The sequence below is a fragment of the Thunnus maccoyii genome, chromosome 9, assembly GCF_910596095.1.
Source record: "Thunnus maccoyii chromosome 9, fThuMac1.1, whole genome shotgun sequence".
Lineage (NCBI taxonomy): Eukaryota > Metazoa > Chordata > Actinopteri > Scombriformes > Scombridae > Thunnus > Thunnus maccoyii.
Window position 1 is genome coordinate 13502715 of NC_056541.1, and position 19614 is coordinate 13522328.

Consider the following 19614-nt stretch of genomic DNA (forward strand, 5'->3'; position numbering starts at 1 on the left):
AGGGTTAGCATTCGTAGCTAACGTTGCGAAACCTATTTAAGTACATAAAGCTAACGCTCAGTTAGCTCAGTTGCACGACAGTTTTACCTCCTCCGGCCCCGGTGACAAGCACGACTCTTCCCTCGAATGACAAAGACATCCCTGCGAGATATTATTCTCTGATTCTGAGCTGTGACGGGACACCAACACAGTTGCAAGTAGAGGAGCAACAGTGATTCCCAGAGTCAGTCAGCAGCAGGGTGAACTTCCACAAGTTCCACTTCCGCAATAACGTAGGGGGCGGTCTAAGCAGTGACCAATCAGAAACCACGATTTTATTAACCCTGTTGTCACCACTGCTGAGTTTTCACATGTAGTCTATATTTACTACTTATGTTTTATATTTTATTACTTCAACAAAATTATTGTTAATCATCGTTTGAATTACATTAACTATTTAGGAGCCTCACCCTTCAGCATACTGCATATATTTTATTCCATGGCAAATTCATAACCTTGTGTTAAAGGTTCGCAAACTTTCAAGTCTGTCTTAAAACAACAGTCAGGTGCCCAAATGAACAATGACATAGTTTTTTCTTGCTGTAATCATTCGTCCTGTTCAGAAGAAGATCCCTTCATAATGCACTTACAATGTAAGTGATGGGGGGCAAAAATCCACAGTCCTCCTTCTGTGCAAACATGTATTTAAAAGTTTATCTGAAGCTAATATGAAGCTTCAAATGAGTCAAATCAAGTAGATATCTTTCAGTGTTACAGTATTTTTAGTGCCAAAGTCCCTCTTTTTGTTACTATACTTCCACTGCAGCTCAAAAGGGAAACACAAAGAGGGAATTTGATGCTAAAAAGACTGTAAATGAGGCAGGTATCCACTTGTTATGACTAACTCAGACTGCTGAAGCCTCATATAAGCTTCAGATCAACTTTTAAATGCATTTTTGCACAAAATGACTGTGTGGACACACCGTGGGTTTTGGCCTCCATCACTTACATTGAATGCACATTTGAAGGGGATCTTTTAACAGCCAGTATGAGCAGGAGAAATGATTACAGCGAGGAAATCCTCTTTCAGTGTTCATTTGGACACCTGACTGTTGTTTTAAGACAGTCTTGAAAAACCTCTCCTTTAATATAAAACACATTACAAGACAACTGATTTTTAAAATTTAATTTATAATATATTATTTTCTTTTAGAACCTAATTGCCTTGTTATAGATTATTTCAGCATGTGTGTAAAACTATGGAAATGCAAAATGTCAACTAAAAAGCTAATAAATGTCTAATGTATAGTCAATCTCAAATTGTTTTTGTATATTAAAAAATCTATTAGATGTTTGCTGGCTTACATAAAAATACTCCCGTGGATGTTTGCAGACTGGCTTGGGTTGAAGAAATCAGCAATGGTGTCACAACATGTATAATACATTATTCATCACAGCATAGGCTATCACATTTTGCTTATCAGTTTATTTTTTAGCAGAAAAGATCAATAAAATAAAATTGCTAAAAAAAAATATGCTCAATCTTTATTTACTTTATTTAATATTTATATTAATTTAATCAATAATAATGCATCATATTTTATTTGTTATATTTTGGGACGTAACCAGTAACATGTATATGTAAGGTAAATGTAATGAAGTAGAAGTATACAGTTGCTTTTTTTAAGCGCTTTGGGCACCTTTTATAAGTTATTTCAGGGTACAATGAGTTAGAATAGTAACATAATTCAATATTTTTCAGATTTAAACATCATAGTAAATCTAGCTGTTTGGGGCCCTTTTAGTATAATTGTAAAGTTCCCAGACTACAGGATGAGAAAATGTATCTTAATTACTTCTAAACATACATACATGAGCTAAACATTCTGTATTATTTTATTAGCTAGGAAATCTGAAAGATTAGTAGTCCATGCCAACATGTTACCCACTGTCCAAGAGGAATAACTCTTTCTAACAATCACGATTGTCATAGAGGGAATGTGAAAAAAAATCATCACAGTCTAGTGAACTGTCTAATATTCATTCCACTTTCACACCAGACATTTTGACGTATAGCAGAAAAAGCACAGGTGTATCTAATTAAATTATTGATGACTGTGTTCCGTCTAAGTGTTGAAGTAAGCAGAACGAGTTAGCAAGCAAGCAAAATACCAGGAAGTTGGAAGTGGCAAAATTAAAGAAAACACAGCCATAATTAATGTTACTGATTACACCTGCATTTCCTGCAGTTATTGTGTCAGAATGGCTGCAGTGAAAGTGGCCTATTGAGGCCCTGTGGATGGAGTATTTTTAAGAATTCACATGCTGCACAAATTTAACAATAATATCTCACCCGTGTGCCAGAAATGTAAAATAACAAATCCTTTACATGTGATCTGGCATTGCCCAGTGATTGCAGAGTTTTTGGAAACCTATAGTAGTATGATAGTATAACTTATACTTGAATCCACTGAAAATAAATAACTGGTACGCACTTCATTTTACTTGCCAGTACAGCTGGGAAAAAAATGCATTTCAGTAAACTGGAAATCTAACCTCCCTCCCTCATAAAGACACTGGCTCAATGAAGTAACATCCCACTGTAGAGATGATCCTCTACAATGTAAAGAAGAGACCCACACTGTTTATCTGGGGAGCTTTCATAGACGCCTTACCTTGACTCCAGTGTGACGGCTGATACTCACTTGCTGTTTTATGTTCATCAGGACCTAATTTCATTTCACAACCTAACATACCTTCAAAGCATTTATTTTAAAAATATATATACTTTTTTATGACTTTGTGGGGTTATTTTTGGTATTTATACTCTACATCACATTGTAGTGTGTAGGCTATGAATAAAGTTTATAGGAGACTTTTAAGACTATTTGGACACCTTAGGTGTTTGACATTTCATCAATCTATTCAATCATTCATTCTCAAGCTAGTATTGTGTTCCCATAGTGCATATTTCAGGTGCTTGTTACTGACATGTTATTGTTTGAGCTAGTATCCCATCAAGTATTTCTTGTTCAGACTAATCCTAATTCATTTTTACTTTAGGTTATAGTGGGGGTGAAACTAAAGATGTATGTATGTAATGTATGTAAAATACTCTACTTTGAATAATTATTTGTGTCTGATATGTTTTTTCCACAAAAAAAATAAATTATCTTGTTACAATCCTTAAAATGAGATCTAGAGTACTCCTTCTCCCTCATGCATGCGTTATGAAATAGCAACAAATTACTAGATGCCATGCAATGAGAGAGAGAGAGAGAGAAAATCATGGCAATCAAAAGCAAACAGAATATGCGGTGACTGCTCCACAATGTAAAACACTCAATGAAATAAGGAGCATTCACTTTAACAAGTTCAACTCTGTAATTTCAGATTTCAAAGAGCTTAATGACCTCTCAAAATATAAAAAAAATACTCAGAGGACAAGGAGACAGGGCATATGTTGCTGCCCAATATGTATCAACATGCCACAATCTGAGGGACAGTGAATGACCTCGACACACACACACACACACACACGCGCACACACTTTGACACTTTCATTCATTGTGGACAGCCTAACCCAAACCCTAACCTTAACCTAACCTAAATTCACACTTTACCACTAACCATTAACTGTGCTTTGGTCCCCTTGAGGACTTCTGGTCCTGACAAGGTTGGTGTTTATACAGGAAAAGGTCCCCACACACACACACACACACACAAACACACACACACACACACACACAAACACAAACACACACACAGATGGTTACTGAGTGAATTACTCTGTTCCTACATAGACTCATAATATTACTGTTAACTGAGGATTCATTTCAATACTACTGTACACCTTCATCCTTCCCTAAACATAAACCCTCAATCCAGAAAATCCCATATTGTGTACGTTTTTTTGTTTATTATATACAGATTAGCAGCCACACACACACACACACACACACACACACACACACACACACACACACACACACACACACACACACACACACACACGCACACAAACACACAAAGGATATACTGTATACATATAATTAACATATATCAATCTTAATGTTGTGTTAATGTTCATATTACTATTATTGTGGACAAATTTGATGCTTTGGCAACATTGTTCTTGAAACCTTCATGCCAATAAAGCCCTTTGAATTTGAATATGAGAGAGAGAGAGAGCGAGAGAGAGAGAGAGAGATAGAGAGAGAGAGAGAGAGAGAGAGAGAGAGAGAGAGAGAGAGAGAGAGAGAGAGAGAGAGAGAGCATCCTCTGCGCCCAGACGTTGGCTGCTCAGACTCTCGGAGGAGGCTGCGATGGAGACAGGATGAAACTGCCGCGGTATTTTTCGGGGGAAAGTGCCTCTGGGGTGTCGTTACCTGGCAGCTTTCCTGAGTATATCATTACCAGAACCGTATATTTGAGGAAAAAGGAGGAGTGTATTACCTTTTTGTCGATGCCTGAGGATTATGGACCATTAGGTTAACGACCGGCGGTGTTAACGGTTTGGATAACCGTTAGTGTAGCTTACTCTTGTATTCACTACAGCTGACACAATTTTTTTTTTTTTAACGCGGCCATAACATTTCTTTTTTTCTTCTTCCTCTTCACAAAATGTTGAATTTAGCGCTCTCTCGACGTGAAGGATATGTGAGGAACGTCCTTTTGTTGTTGTTGTTGTTGTTTTTGTTGGACATGAACGTGTAAGGTGCAAGAAGAGAAAAAAACCGAGTGGACAGTCTCGGCAGACAGTATGATACAATATTTTGACATAACCGTTATTTTTGTGTTACGCTCTATTGCGCATGCCTAGTGGGAGATATAGAGCGCTGCCCGACGCCACTTCGCACCTTCTTGGCCGTGATGTAGGAGCAAAAGTGAAGGGAACAGAGGACTAAAACACCAACAAAAAAATAAATAAATAAATAAAAATGCGTTGGCAAAGTGGCAGCGTGGCAACCAAAGGATTTGACTTCACGATCCTTCACGAAACGGACTGTGCCGCAAACTGAAGAATGTCAGGGACACCAGATGCAGAGGCTGAAGGAGTAGTCTCCAAAGTGAAAGTGAAAAAGGAGATCAAGACAATCGTGGAGAATTTGGAAACCATCCTGGGAGACCTCAAGGATGTAGCCAAAGAGCTGAAAGAGGTAAATGAACCAGGAGAGACCACACACACACACACACACACACACACACACAACGCCTAGCATATAAGCACTACTAGTCATGCCATGTGTTATCCATGTGTTATTTCTACAGGTTTGGCTTGAGGACGCTCTTGTCTTTTTTTCTAAACATCCATGTCTGAGAGGTGATGGAAAAGCTAATCGTCCACCTCACTTGGGCCTGGAATAGGCTATGACAGCACACACACACACACACTCACACACACACACAAACATACAGACTGTCCTCCCCTCCTCCCCCCTTTGCCCACTAATGTATGTGATCATTCTCTCCAACATGAAAGACATTTGGCACAGGAGGATATGGGCTGTGAAATGACAGGACAGCTTCACCCTGATTCACAGGCTTTGATGAAAGTGAGAAAAATTTAATCACAATTAATATTTAATGTGCAAGTTGGTTCAACTAGGAAGGCGCTTTTGCATTGCGTTTCATCATCTTAATGCTGACTGTTGTTTGCTGCGAATTATCTCCTGCCAAATAATACAGCAGTTGTCTTTTCACTTTTCATCTCTCTCAAAACTCTCTCTCGGTGTCTCTCCATTTATCTTCTTTCTTAATCTTTCACTTCTTGTCTGTGTTTATTACATCCGCTCATCTTCATCCTTTCTTTATATCTCTTGTTGTCTGCCTCTCTTTCTCTTCCTCCTTTCTGCATCTTTCCCTCTCTCTCTCCTCTCCACAGAGTCCTTGTTAAAGATCAAAACTCTCAGAGCTGTCTGATTGGCTATTCAAATCTCAGTGATGCAGAGACAGGGGTGTTGAATAGAAGTCAGGGCGGGTGCGGAGGATGTCTCTGAAGGATTCAGGGATTATATGTAGACATATTGTGATTTTATTTGCAGCAAGTTGCTCTGTATCTTGGCAGTGCCTGTGTGCAAAGACATATTTTCTTTGATTTCGTTCACGTGTTACAGTGCTTGCTTCAGATCTATTTTTTCCAGTTGCAATAACCTGCAGTCTTAACCCGCTTTTGATGTTTACATTCCTCCACTGGCCACACACTAGGCGTCCAGCCCGCTGTGCTGAACCTCTCACCCTAACATGACAGGCTGTCATTCTAATAAAACCCTATTGCGTACAGCCTCTGGTTCCTACATTATGGATGGGTAGTCGACACAGCATCTGTCTCCTTCTGCCTCTCTGCTCCCTTTACTCTGTTTTTGCAACTTGAGCTGAATTAGATTTCTTTTGTGTTTTTCGGCAGTTTACAATGTCTCACAGCAGGCGCCAGAGATAAATGAGAACAAGAAGGCATAGTAATCTGTCTATTGTGATTTTTTTGTGATGTGCCCTCTTTCTTTCGTTCGTTCGCTTTTTCTTTCTTTCTTTCCTTCTTTCTTTCCTTTTTTGCTTGCAGGAAATTGTGTAGAGGATCAGTTATTCTGACACCGCACACACTAAACACGTACCTCAAGGGGGTGTTACTATCAAAGCCAGTATGTGGGGTATAATCCATTTGAAATGCAGTTATCTATGGAGAGCACTGTGTGCTCCTAGCTTGAAAAGTGCTATACAATAAATTATTAATATTATTTTTTTTTTATTATTATTATTATTATGTGTTATAACTCACAGACAGGGCTGGAGCTGAGTCTGGCTCTGATGAGAGACCCTGCCCAGATACTTGGCATAGCCGCTGAAGCTGCCTGGCCTACAGCAGGGGCTGCACACTGGGATACTGGTATTACCTCTTGTGTGTGTCCCAACAAATTATCCATTTAAAGACTGCATGGAGAGTTTAGCTCCATTGCTGTCTCTGCCCAGGCCTTATATCTCTCTTTTTATCTTTCACTCTCACTCACTCGGTCTGTGTTTCTCTCCTCATTACCGTTTCTCCATATCTCTGCTTAAGCCTTTTCTCAAGCCACTGTTTGGACATGCATTTCAAACCCTGAGATGATAGTTATGTTGTTTTACAGTGGGTTAATATACTGGGTGCTCTGAGATGAACATGACTAATGCAAAATGAACATAAGCACATTGCCATTGTCATAATTACTTCATGAATGCACAACGAAAGTACATTAACTTTCCTTTCTGGTGAGTTTTCCTCAGAAGTTATTTCAGCTGTTTCAGGTCATAATGCTATGAGCTTAAAGCGTGTTCAGCTTAACTTTTATTTGACTTCCTGCAGACTCACTGAGTGCTGGATTCTCACTGGTCAGGCAGCCAGTAATAAAATGTCTAAGACTTCAGTTCTGGGCATCAAAGTAATAAAAACTCCACCAAGCAAAGAGAACCACACAGGAACTCCTCTCCAAAGGTTTTTGGACGCACTTCCAAAAATGGCTGAAGAACATGGATGTTTCATTACTGAATTTCAGTCATTATGACAGGAAATGACCTCAGATGATAACTAGCAGCAAGTCCATTTGGTCTGTTAAATTGATTTCCCCCATGCTAATGGTTCCCGTGGGCAATATTTATTATGTGTACATGTAATTTCAAGAAATTTCAAGAAACTTTGTCCTCACTGTTCTTTTATTTCCATGGTTGTGTCCACAATGCAAATGTTAGCTTTATGTGAATGAAATGCAATCAGTTGTAGGAAAGGAGACAATAACCAGAGGTGTTCCACTCAGTATACTGTCTAAGGATAGCACTGTACAGTATGTCATGCTTTTGTTGTATATTCAGTCCTTTGTTGGCCTTCTAGATGGGTGCATATTGATTAGTGGGTATTGAATCAAATTCAGTTAAGCATTAAGTCCTGAAAGAATGTGTTGTTGAGTATGTTGTATGTACAGTTACAGTAGAATATACGTCTATATATATATGTATATGTATATATGTCTGTACAGTATGTACTGTATGTATCTTTTATGGATTAGGGAAATTTATGAAGACCTGTGGGAAAATCATGGTGGAGCTGCAGGCTGACTTGTACCACCCACACCTCACCAGGCTGACTGAGAAGGCAGACAAGGTCTGTATGGATACATCCCATACAGACCTTGTCTGTATGGAGTTCCAGCCACTCACTTCTGGTCTGAGGTATATATACCCCAAGATCAGACCCAACCGAGCAAGAAACTCATTTATTCCCGTGGCAATAACTCAATTAAACAAGATTCGGTAGCCATGGAGAGTCTGGGGAAATACATGGACTAAGGGATGTGACATACATGGATACATAGGGGATGTGCAGTATACTCACTATTTATTTTTTATTACAATTGTTGGTGTACAGTTATTGACATAACTGTATAAATGGCTGCCTGGACTGTGATGATATTTATGATGGTTGCTATAGATGATGTTAGACTACTGTTGTTTTTGTTTATCTGATGTGCTTTTAATGTGTCTATATGTTCTGTGCTGTACCACAAAATGCCTCTCGGAGGACATTTAAGTTTTCCAAGTGTAAGTCTATTATCTTATGTTGTGCTGCTGCATTCTTACTACTATTACCAGTATTCTTTGTTGCCTTTGTACATGTAGAGTGCCAACAAACCAGTTTCTGCTGTAACAGTTCTTTAATATTTCCCTATTCAGGCTGTGAAAACAAATTTCCTCTTGAAGGACAAAGGAACTATCTTTGGATCTAAATATCTACTGTATACATGCGGTCCCGAGATAAAAGCTATCATTAATTTCCACTGCACTGAGCAGAGTATTTCTGCCATTTTCACTGACAATACAATTACAATAATAGTCTGCTTTGTCCTGTGTTCATAAATCATCTTACATTTCAAGATTGCAAATTCATTCAAATATTTAAACTGTTCTCTATTTGCCTCTATTCCTTTCCCTAAAAAGTATTCTGTCACAGTGCATTTCTTTCGTCTCCTTGCGGTACATCATTGCACCACTGCCACTGATAGAGTGTTTTCTCTCTTATGTTGTGTTGCTTGAGGAGAAGATTTCTGATGTTATTTTGAATGTCCTCTCCTGTTTATAAAATCTTTTTTATCTCTGTCACAGCAAGGTCGTTTACTTGCAATTAACTCAAACCATGAGTGCTGCTGTTAAAACAAATGACACTTTTGTGAGTAGAAATGGTTCTTCTCTCTCATAGCATTTGTATTATATTTAGTTACCTTCTCTGTGGTTGAAAATCTCATCAATCTCTAACTTGCTCACTTTCAGGAGAACATGACACACATTTGTGCTGACTTTTCCTGATTGAAGACTGACAGTCTATTTATTTTTCATTTCTGCACCCTTTCCCATTTGTTCCCTGTGTTTGTGTCTGTCCTCTGCACTCTTTCGCTGTATGTAGCTATTATGTAGACGATATCTATTTCATTCAGTCTCAGCACCAGTTTTGTGTTACAAATGACTTTTTGCTTCTTGGCTTGCAGGAAATGGTTGGTATTGTCACCTCTCTCAGTTGTGATGGTACATGGGATTGTTGCAGTATATCACTTAAGTCGGAGTCTGGCAGGCTCATGGCTGTTCCCATAAATTGTGGTGATATTTCTTTTCTCCCTGGCGTGGTTGTCATAGCGATATCTTAATCAGTCTTTAATCTCATAAATCAATCTCTTAAATCAAAGTGTATCTTCTTTAAATTTTATACAATGAGGTTCTCAATTCATTAATTGAGAACTTGAGGAGATAAAGTCATTAACTCCTTACAGGAACACATTTTTCATCTCCCCTCTTCTTGATCTTCAATCTTCTATCGGGATCATCATTCTTCTGCCAGATACTGGTGTCATAGTGGGGGTTTTTTTTTATCTTGTTGAGAGTGATAGTTCTTTCTCTCATGCCACATTGTTTATTATTCCTGACCTCAGCTATCTTCCTCTTCTTGTCACCAGGTTGTTCACGATATTGACACCTTGACTTGCGACCTGCAACTAGAGGAGGACGGACTGACAGACAGCTCAAAGACCGACACGCTCAACTCCAGCTCGAGCTCCACCACCACCACCACCGCTTCCAGCCTGGAGAAGATGAAGCTCTTCCCCGATGACTGCATCTTCAAACCACCTGCACCCATCACACCGGTCCCCGTCAACCCTCCTGCGGTCCTGACTGTACTCAAGAAACCCCACCCGCCCTTACCCCCACCCAGACTTACCCCGATGAGAGCCGAGGATCACAACATTAAGAATCTGCCTCACCCAACATTAGTGTTATCAGGGAATATATCCAAGGCTAACGGGTCTCTATTGAGGAATGGTGGGGTTTTCCCATTGAAACCAAACAGGGAGTTATTCTCCTCCACGCCGTGTTTCATTTCTAGTGACAGCGGGATCCCTGAGTCAGGGCTTGTTCCTACATTGCCCCGGCCCATGCCTCTGCTCCACCATGAAAAGAACAAATGCCCCAAGGCCCCCAGCAGGGAACCTCGTGAGAGGGAGCGTGTCCGTTTCAGTGAGAAGGTCCAGTACCACGGCTACTGCCCGGATTGTGACCTTCAATACGATGTCGACGACACAGAACTACACTTACAGGCTGAGCTGAATGACTTGAGGCTCAGCCCTGTGCACTGCTGCTCTTCTTCCTCCTCTCCTACCCCCCCTCCTCATTCTCTTCCCCATGAACTAATGTTGGAAAACGGCGGCCTCTCGGTCAGCCACAGTTTCCCGCCGAAAGCGAACACTCCTCCACCTTGTGTGCCTCCTCACCCAACTTCCCTCAAACCCCAGAAAACAATCCTACGCAAATCAACCACAACCACAGTTTGACACCAAACCCCTTGTTCTGTCTAACTTAAACATTCTTGAATCATTCATAGTGTTTTCTACTTTATGAGCGCTTTCTACTCAAGATGAACTTTGGATTATCCAAACAGAGAGAGAAAGGGTTGGGAAATAGGAAACAAAAGGATGCAGAGAAGGAGTGGAATAGAGAGAAAGGCATCGCCATAGGCTCTGAGATGTACACACAGAGAGATCAGGAAGAAGCGGTGAGTGTTTGTGCATGTATAAGCGTGTTTGTCAGGACGAGAAACGGAGGAACTAAGGAACAATTGCATGTGTGCACTGAGTCATATCTGTCTGCATACAAGTTTATTTGTTTATGTATATTCATGTGTGTATATATTTGCTGGTGCGTGCGTAGGCGTATGTGTGCAGAGTGTGATGTTTGTAGGCCGTGAGCATTGACGGCAAAATGTACACGGACTTTAAAATTTCAGGAGTGACTCTGCTGACAACCCTAAAACTAAATTGTATCTGTGTCTTTCTGGAAGCTATTGGTACTAACGAGTCTCAAACTCAGGAAGTTCCTTCAGAGAGCAGCTCTGATTAATTCATGTCCTTCTGGATGAAACAAGAAAACCCACTTCCCTTAGATTTCATCCAAAGCCCTAAAGATCCTCCCATACACTGATATATACAGTACCAGTGAATGGGAAGGTGTGTCCGAACATTTGACTGGTGCTGTACATTTACAAAAACAACTTTCCACCACCAACACACATACAGTACATACAGTATGTACAGTACACTCAGTACAGTACAGTACATTAAAAAGTCATTGCAGACAGGTAGTGGCATCTCTACCAAGCCTGTCTAGATGAACAATGAAGGTTGAGATATAGGCTAGTGAGTTCATGCTTCCTCTTCCTTCATCACCTCTTGTCTGTACATGTCACATTTTGCTGACGCGTCAGACTGCGGGAGCAAAAGAAGGGAGCGAAAATCAGTGGGGGGAAGAGAGAGAAGTGTGTGTTAGGTGACAGAACTGACATTTTGATTGGTGGCAAATTCTAATTTAAAAAAAAAAAAATCCTGCATTTAATTTTCCAATAAAATTAATGTTCAGCAACGCTACTCCCATTTCTACAGACCCCCGCTATTATTTCTTGTGATATCTATGAGACTAAATGGACAGTAAGTTAATGAATTCTACTCTTGAGTGCTGATAATCAGGCAGAAAACATGCTGGCCTTTATTTCCATAAGGGAATATAAACCCGCAGTAATATCACACCATCTCAGTCTATATGAGCAGTTGGTAGCCTTCATTTTATTAGCTCTTATTAAGAGGCATATTTATTAAAGCTAGTGTGCTGTGAATGTGCGTGAACTGTGTGCGAATGTGACTGAAATTTTAATCATTTTCAAATCAAGTGTCAAGGTATCTTTAACCGTGCATGTATGTGTGTGTGTGCACACGTCTCTGTGTGTGTGTGTGTGTGTGTGTGTGTGCATAGGTGTGTGTAAAAGCACATGTCAGTTTGGCAGACTTGGGGAGACAGCATACCCTGGAGTTGGATGAGAATAGTAGCACCTTCCTCCCAGCGATGCCCTTAATTAGCTGGATTAGACTACAGGAGATAACAGCACTGCCTCAGACAGCCTTTGTACCAACATTAGCCTTGACAAAGCTCTGCTGCTGCACATATTTTTCATGATAAACAGAGAGAGAGAGTGAGAAAGCTAAAAAAAAAATGGAGACGGAAATAAGGAAAGAGAAAGAGAGGTAGGGCGGTTTTGTGTTCTGAGGGTGCAGGTGTGTTGCATAAACAGTAGGCTGTATTTTATATAGAGCATATACAGTATTTAGATTATATATATATGTGTGTATAATATACTGTATGTGTGTAAAGGTTGTGGAGGTGGGAAGCTTGGAGGATAAGGCTGAGAAAATCAGTGTATGAAGTAGCACACACACTGACGACTAAATCCAATGCATGACCTTGCTGGCCTTACAATCTAAAATCGGCATCTGGATTAGGGATCAGTGGATATTCAGCCATGGGAAAAACGAGAATGAGAGAGTGAGGATGGGGGTTAAGGGCACAGAGCGAGAGAAAAAAAAAGTGTGGGACAGACAGAGAGAGAGAGAGAGAGAGAGAGAGAGAGAGGGAAAAGAGAGCATGTGTGATGGAGAGAGGCAGAGAGAAAGATGGTGAAAGAGAAAACAGTAATGCAGTGGAAGCTGATGCTGTAGTGAATGAATTGCGTTTACTCTTTTGTAAGAGCATATGTGGATGCGTGTTTTGTCTTCAACATGACTGCACTCGGTGTAGAGCATTGACTATATTTACCTTGTATTAATGGATCCTAATGAGTCTGGCAGCAGCACGCTCACAGAGACAGGCACGCAGAGCAGAATGTGCTACAGAATGGAGTGTAGCCAGTATCATCAATAGATGCAGATCAGAAGGGCTTTTGCTGCTATACAGTAGTACTGCCTTCCTAGCTAATGCACTATTCATTGAACCGAGGACACTGATACTGTGGACCAGGCATTGTGTGATTAAGGGAACACAATGAAAAAATAAGGGCGACTGCATTTTGTTTATATTACTTTTCCTTGTGCATGCTCCTCTTCTTCTTTTTGACCAGGACTTTTGAGGACACACATTTGCATAATACTTGCATGTATAATTTATACGTTTATGATTACATCAGTGTCTTTTTCCCAACTAAGTTATTTCTAAGTTAATTTTATTCAAAAGCATTGCTCCTGACCACTGTGTTTTTCCTGTAAGATATTTGTATTTATCTAGGTATTTATTTATTTATTTATCGCACTTTAGTGACCAGTGACCACAGTACTGAAACTAAGACAGCCTGCTGTTGCATACAGGCTAGAACCCAGAGATGAAACACAAAGTTGTTTGTAAAGGTTTGATAACTAATTTGTTTGTTTTGTGTTTTTTTTTTGTAATTACAGAGACTTTCCAACTTTTCCTCTGTTGAATTTTAAGTCAAGCTAAAATTAGCTGCAGCACACATGTAGCTTTTTATATATCGAGTAGATTTTATGTTCAGTAAACTGAACATATTTAGGTTATAGACTGTTGTTCAAGACAAAAGACATTAGCCTATAAGGAACATCTTGGGCTTTGGGAAACAGTATTCGTCATTTTTCCCCATTTTCTGACATTTTATAGACCAAACGACTAATTAATTAATCAAGAAAACCATCAACAGATTAATTGATAATAAAAATAATCGTTATTTGCAGCCATAATGCCAGTACTGAATTTCAGTACGATATGAAAATATGAAACTGTATCTTTTATTTACTGTGAGAAAAAATATTTTTGCTACAAAAGCCTTTTTTTTATCTGCTATCTGATGATGAAGTAAAAAAGATTATGAATCTGACCAGACATTTGTTGCCCGCTTTTGGTACACAAGGTCAAAAAACAGGTTTTCTGGCACGGACCAATACACACTGAAAAGCTGTGTGCATTGTGTATTGAGGCACTTTAACAATATATGATGTCAAGTGAGCCACTGTGTGAGAGGCCAGTGGAACAAAATCCAACATATCCAATTTTTAATCTCTACTAGAAAGCTTTCAGCACACAGAACTAACAAATTTAACTTTCGTATCTATCGGAAAAAACGTCTGCACACCTGAATATGTGACAGGTGTGTCGGAGGGAGGTGCAACTTGAAAACAATGAAAACAACTCCCGCACACTGTCTCACTTGCTGCTGAAATATTATCTATCCGACCTTCATCAGGTATATTATTTACATATTTTTCTATCTATTATAATATGACATTAGAAATTATATTTCAAGGTCATTATTTTCCATAAAACAGTTTAAACAGTCACATCATATATGAGTGAAGGAAACACACTAATGTGCATATGTTAATCGACCCACAGTGGGAAGGAGGAGAAACTCTTTTGGAGTTTGCGCTGACTAACCAGCTCTCATCGCAAAATATGAGCCTTTATGTTTGAATTCATCGTTCATTGTTTAATACATCCGTGACTTGTTCTGAGATCGTTCCCATTACACAGAAACACCGCTCGTCTGACCACGGTTGTAGGAGTTTTTCACCGTTTTTGTAATGGCTATCTGAGTTCCACTGCTCCAGGCTTGAGGATGGAGTTGTAATGGGCAGGGAGGAGGTGGATCTTCACCGCCTCCATCGTGAGTCAGGACTGACTCAACCGCACTGACCTACTCCCTACAGCTCACAGCTCACAGCTCTAGTTCATAGCCCACCTCTCTCTCTCTCTCTCTCTCTATCTCACTCTTTCTTCATTTCTATCTCTCTCTCCCCTCAGATGATGCTTCACTCCCACTCGGCAGCAGCTGTATGCATACCAATCTCCCTGTGCACATGTATCTCTATATACATGTGGGTGGGGTTGCTATTATTAAAACATATCTGACACTTAGTACAGCAAACACCTTTTGGCACATTTCCATTTGTATGTTTAATCAAAGTTCACAGACTTTTTCTTTCAAGAGCTGCTGCCTCTGCATCCTTCACTTTGCACCTTTTGAATTACAAATGACCTTCTAGGGATGAAAAAAAAAATCCACTCCTACTCATTATGCATCCACTAATGACTGAGTAGCTCCGCCATTTAGAGGTTGTGTGTTTTCAGTCTTTACCCCACGTTCTGCTGACGTCACTGCTGCGACACCTTCATTTCATGGGGTAAATGATTAAACCTGCTGCTTACATGATTAATTCAAACTCATGGAGCTGAATGCTTAATTTGTCACAGTTACATTAGTAAATGTAAACCTGTTACTCTCATTTGTTGTCTTTTAACACAATTGTCACATGTGTCCTGACTGTATTGTCTTCTTCCCATATTCCAACCTGGCAAGTGCGCAGCATACAATAAAACTCAATAAATGTGTCAGTGTGAGACACACATTTTTGCCAATGAATATTAATTAGCTGTTGTTTCTCCGTCTGATTGTCGGTGGTGATAGTTTGCCAAGAGACACAGTTGTCTATTTGCTCATCTCCATTCTGCACGCATCGTTTACTTTGATTTTTGTTTCCCTCAATCAACCACATTTCATTATAGTCATTGGAAATGAAAATGTTACGAGGAAGACATTAAACAAAATGAAAGCCAAATAATTGTGGGGTTGCATGCCAGAGGCGTTACATCTGTAATGGAGATACTGTATGCAAAGTTCATTCGAATACAAACTAGACATGACCTACATTGCCAAACATTGAAAAGTAAATCTGGTCCACATTAGGCATGGATACTGGCTCGTCTTGGTGCTTCTTTATCTGTGACTCAGGCAAAGTCATGATGTGGGAAAGTGAGTGGGCATGTGCGTGTGTCCTTGTCAAAATGTGTGTGCACACTCATATGCATACATTTTAATGTTAAAGGGATACGTGTCCATATCTTTAATGTAATGTACGAGAGTGCAAAAGGGCGTGAGATGGCTCGGTGCAACTTGGAGAGCTTTGGTGGTGAAGCAAACTTAATCGGAGAATTTCACGCTCCTTTGCAGATTGTTAAAAGTTAGAGGCATCAGCTGCACCTTTCTCAGTGAAGGTAAACAATATCTCCGGATCAGCTTTGTAAAAGCCACAATGACCCAGATGGGGGTATTCTGCTCGTTGAACCACTCCAGAACTGAATAAGAAACAAAAAAAAAAGACAGCTATTTAAGGAGAGCCACAAGGCTAGGTGATTGTGTTTTCATGAAAGGGAAGGCTTTTTAATCCATAGAGGAAAATGTGCCAGACGGTTCAGTCCTATTAACTTTGATTACATGTGTATGTGTGTGTGTGTGTGTATGAGTGTGAGCGCGCGTGTGTGTGTGGACAACGATACCTCGCTATACTTTCCATTTTGCTCTGTGAAAGCGACCGTCAGTGCTGCGACTGCTCTGTCAAGTGGCTCTCCTCCGCGCTGTCTGATATCCACACTAATGTGTTTCCTCTTTCCTTCGCAGGGCCCATTGAGATCCTTGAGATACAAGTGGAAGGGATGCTTATTTCATACACTGATCGACCCTGGCTGATCACAGATGGAGGAGGCCAGGCATCAACCTTATTTTGGAAGCGCTAATGGCTCTCGACCAACAGGAGACAAGATCTTCCAGACAAATTCATACTTTGAATTTTGAGCAATGAACAACCTCCGGGCATAGTTGTGTTCACGGGAGCTGGAGGAAATATTCTTATGAGACTGGGGAGAGAGAAATGGTAGTCCCTGTATGTAAGTGCATACAGATGGATGAATTTATAGTTGTGGAAATGATATTTTTGTTACATAGAAATAGTTAGACAGCTGCTGAAACTCTGCTCATCAAAAAGGATAGAGAAAGGTTAGTTATAGATGTACATGCAGGGGTGAATTGATGTCAGCCAGTATTTGATTGATGTCTACACAGACGTTTGCTCTGTGCATACTCAGATGGAAATCAATAGCTCCACTCAACCGATGGAATTTGCCTTTTAAGAATTGTAATTGTTTGTGTCTAGGGAGCCCAACAGATCCGACTGTGAGCAAAACACTGCTCTGCTGGACTGCAGATAAGGGGAAAATAATGTTAAGTATGTATCAGTACAGTGTGTGCCGTATGCACATCACACATACACAGAGCAGTTTTGGAAAGACTAATTGTTTGAACTTGATGATGTGGTCACTGATCTGTGTCCAGACATTATGTTCATTGTACATCAAAATCTACGTGCTCAACTGCTGCCATGCAAGCTACGTTTCTTTTTCCACGATAACATGCAGAGATACAGTTCAGTGTGGCATAGTTACAGCTTTAAAGGATCCTTGAAGAAGTAATAATTTGCATCAAATTTTATATGTATACAAATATACATGTACATGTTTGATATCTATATATTTCAGGCATTTTTCTACAGAGACTTTAACATTTAAAGAGATGATATTTTTGATATTGTGTTGGATGACTGAGAGTTATTCTGAGGAAAGCTGTCATTCCCTCGAGGTGCGTGCTTTTCGGCAGGGCAAAGCAGGATGAGTTATTTATATATAGCAACAGCATAGTGTTTGTACGGAAGAAAACAAGTGCTTCAGTATCATCATTTAAAGAAACTTTACAGAGGGAGCGGTATTGTGTGAGAGAAAATGTAATGTGGAGAATATAAATGGCGTAAACCAAATACCTAGTTGTGCTTTATCAGATAGGAGGCATGGGGCTGAATGAATGCATGACTGACTCTTCACTTTGTCCTGCCATCACTGTGTTTTTCTATGCATATGTGGAGAGGCTGTCAGTTGGGGTGCTCTGCTCTCCATGCTACAGAGTTAGGAAATATGTCACTCTCATTTCCTCATATGATGTCCATCAGGTTCTACTTCTGCAGCCACTATAAACCAGACAAATATCCTGGGTTTTACCACATTTCTTAGGCCAACAAGTCATTGGTAATCAAATAAAAAGGAAGAATATTAATATATAGTTGTGGACAAATTTTCATGGGGCATTTTGGATCAATAAAAGTGAGAGAGATGTGGGCTGGAGAGCAAACAGAATTTCTTTGATGCACACAGCCTTTCTCCACATTCAGACTGGAGGCACCACACTTGTAAACGCCACCTCTTTGTTCTCACTGGACACAGAGACTGAATTCATGACCAAACTCTGGATGAATCAAGAGTCAAAGAAGATTGGAATGTCTCAAAAGGTTATCAGTAATATTTTGTTGTGTGTGTGTCCACAAACTGTTGGAAAATAACTTGTGAGAAGTAAACACTTTGCACTTAAATGTTTGCGTACCTGTGTGTATTTTACGGACTGGACAATAATTTCGAGTGCAGAAAGTGTCGATTTTACATCTGTACGCTTTTATCATAATCTATGCTCTTGCAAATGAGTTCCCAAAAAGCGGTGCAAGCGAACCTTTCAAAAAGAAAAATACATTAAATGGCATCAGCAGCTGCATCAGTTAATTGAAGATTAGTGTGATGAGATAGCAGACTGGCGGTGCTAAAGGCCATCAGCTGTCTCCAGAAGATAATCTAATGAATTCATAGTGGTTTGTCACGGTCATACACATTATAACACAGGCCACCGCCAGCAGCTCAGTGCCATGAAAATGAAAGACAGTGTCAGAAGAGTTAGGTGGTGGCGGCCTAGAAGACAGAGAGGTGAACTTGGAGACTGTAATGGTCATGGGTTCAAATCCAGAAAAAAGTTGCAGAGGAAATGAACATAAGAAAAGTGCATTTGTAACTCACTGCTGTGGTGCTCTTGAGCAAAGCACCCGATGTGAAACGGTAGGACAAGAATACTGTGGTTGTACTGGGCAGCTGTGTGTAGTAGCGTCATTGCTGAAGAAAAAAAAGCAAAATACTTTTCATTCATTTGTACTTTATTCCTGCATTTTTAAGTAATCTTGAGGCCTTGTCTTGTAGAAGGACTCCGTGTCAGAAATCTAGTTTTAATACCTTCATTACTTATCGTGTATATTCATAAATAAATTAGTGTGTGATTAATCAAATTACTGCACACCTTGGGCAGAAAGGGGGGGGGACTAAACTGAGGGGGACTCAAGGGCAACAGAATACGTGCACAGTGCAAATAGAGTGGAAGGAGCAGGGTGAGTTAATCTGATCCCTGACAAACACGCGCACACACACATTGTTCGCATGTATTTCACATTTTCTGTAGTATTTTGCAGCTTAAACCTTAACTCTTAAGTTCTATTATTGGCTGAGACAACAGGGACAACAGAGGGAATTTAGCCTTTTAGGGTAACTCTGGCTCATTTACATTTCATTTTCTTGTTGATTAATGAGCATTTGTCAAAT

The 19614-nt window shown here is 39.9% G+C and overlaps 2 protein-coding genes across 3 annotated transcripts in view; one reads left to right on the top strand and one right to left on the bottom strand.

The window, feature by feature from the left end:
• hsd17b4 (hydroxysteroid (17-beta) dehydrogenase 4) overlaps positions 1–4465 on the bottom strand; it is a 34699-nt gene extending 30234 nt beyond the window's left edge. The window contains exon 1 of one of the 2 annotated variants that reach the window (XM_042421916.1): positions 4435–4465. Coding sequence is in view for 1 of the 2 variants with exons in the window: in XM_042421915.1 (XP_042277849.1) it covers positions 88–139 (52 nt within the window). In the remaining variant the exon portion in view is untranslated. Of the gene's footprint in view, positions 1–87; positions 287–4434 lie in introns of those variants that run through there. The other variant, XM_042421915.1, reaches the window with a different exon arrangement.
• Positions 4267–18569, top strand: prr16 (proline rich 16). The gene is made up of 3 exons (XM_042421917.1): positions 4267–5138; positions 9948–11041; positions 16775–18569. The coding sequence occupies exons 1-2, from the start codon at positions 5004–5006 to the stop codon at positions 10818–10820; spliced, it is 1008 nt and encodes a 335-aa protein (XP_042277851.1). The 5' UTR covers positions 4267–5003; the 3' UTR covers positions 10821–11041; positions 16775–18569.
• The last annotated feature ends 1045 nt before the right edge of the window (positions 18570–19614 follow it).

What these genes read in the sequence shown, in the direction of transcription:
- prr16 (XM_042421917.1), top strand. Translation starts at nt 5,004, where the DNA reads ATGTCAGGGACACCAGATGCAGAGGCTGAAGGAGTAGTCTCCAAAGTG. An exon ending in TAGCCAAAGAGCTGAAAGAG is followed by an intron (nt 5,139 to 9,947) that starts GTAAATGAACCA and finishes TCTTGTCACCAG; the next exon opens with GTTGTTCACGATATTGACAC.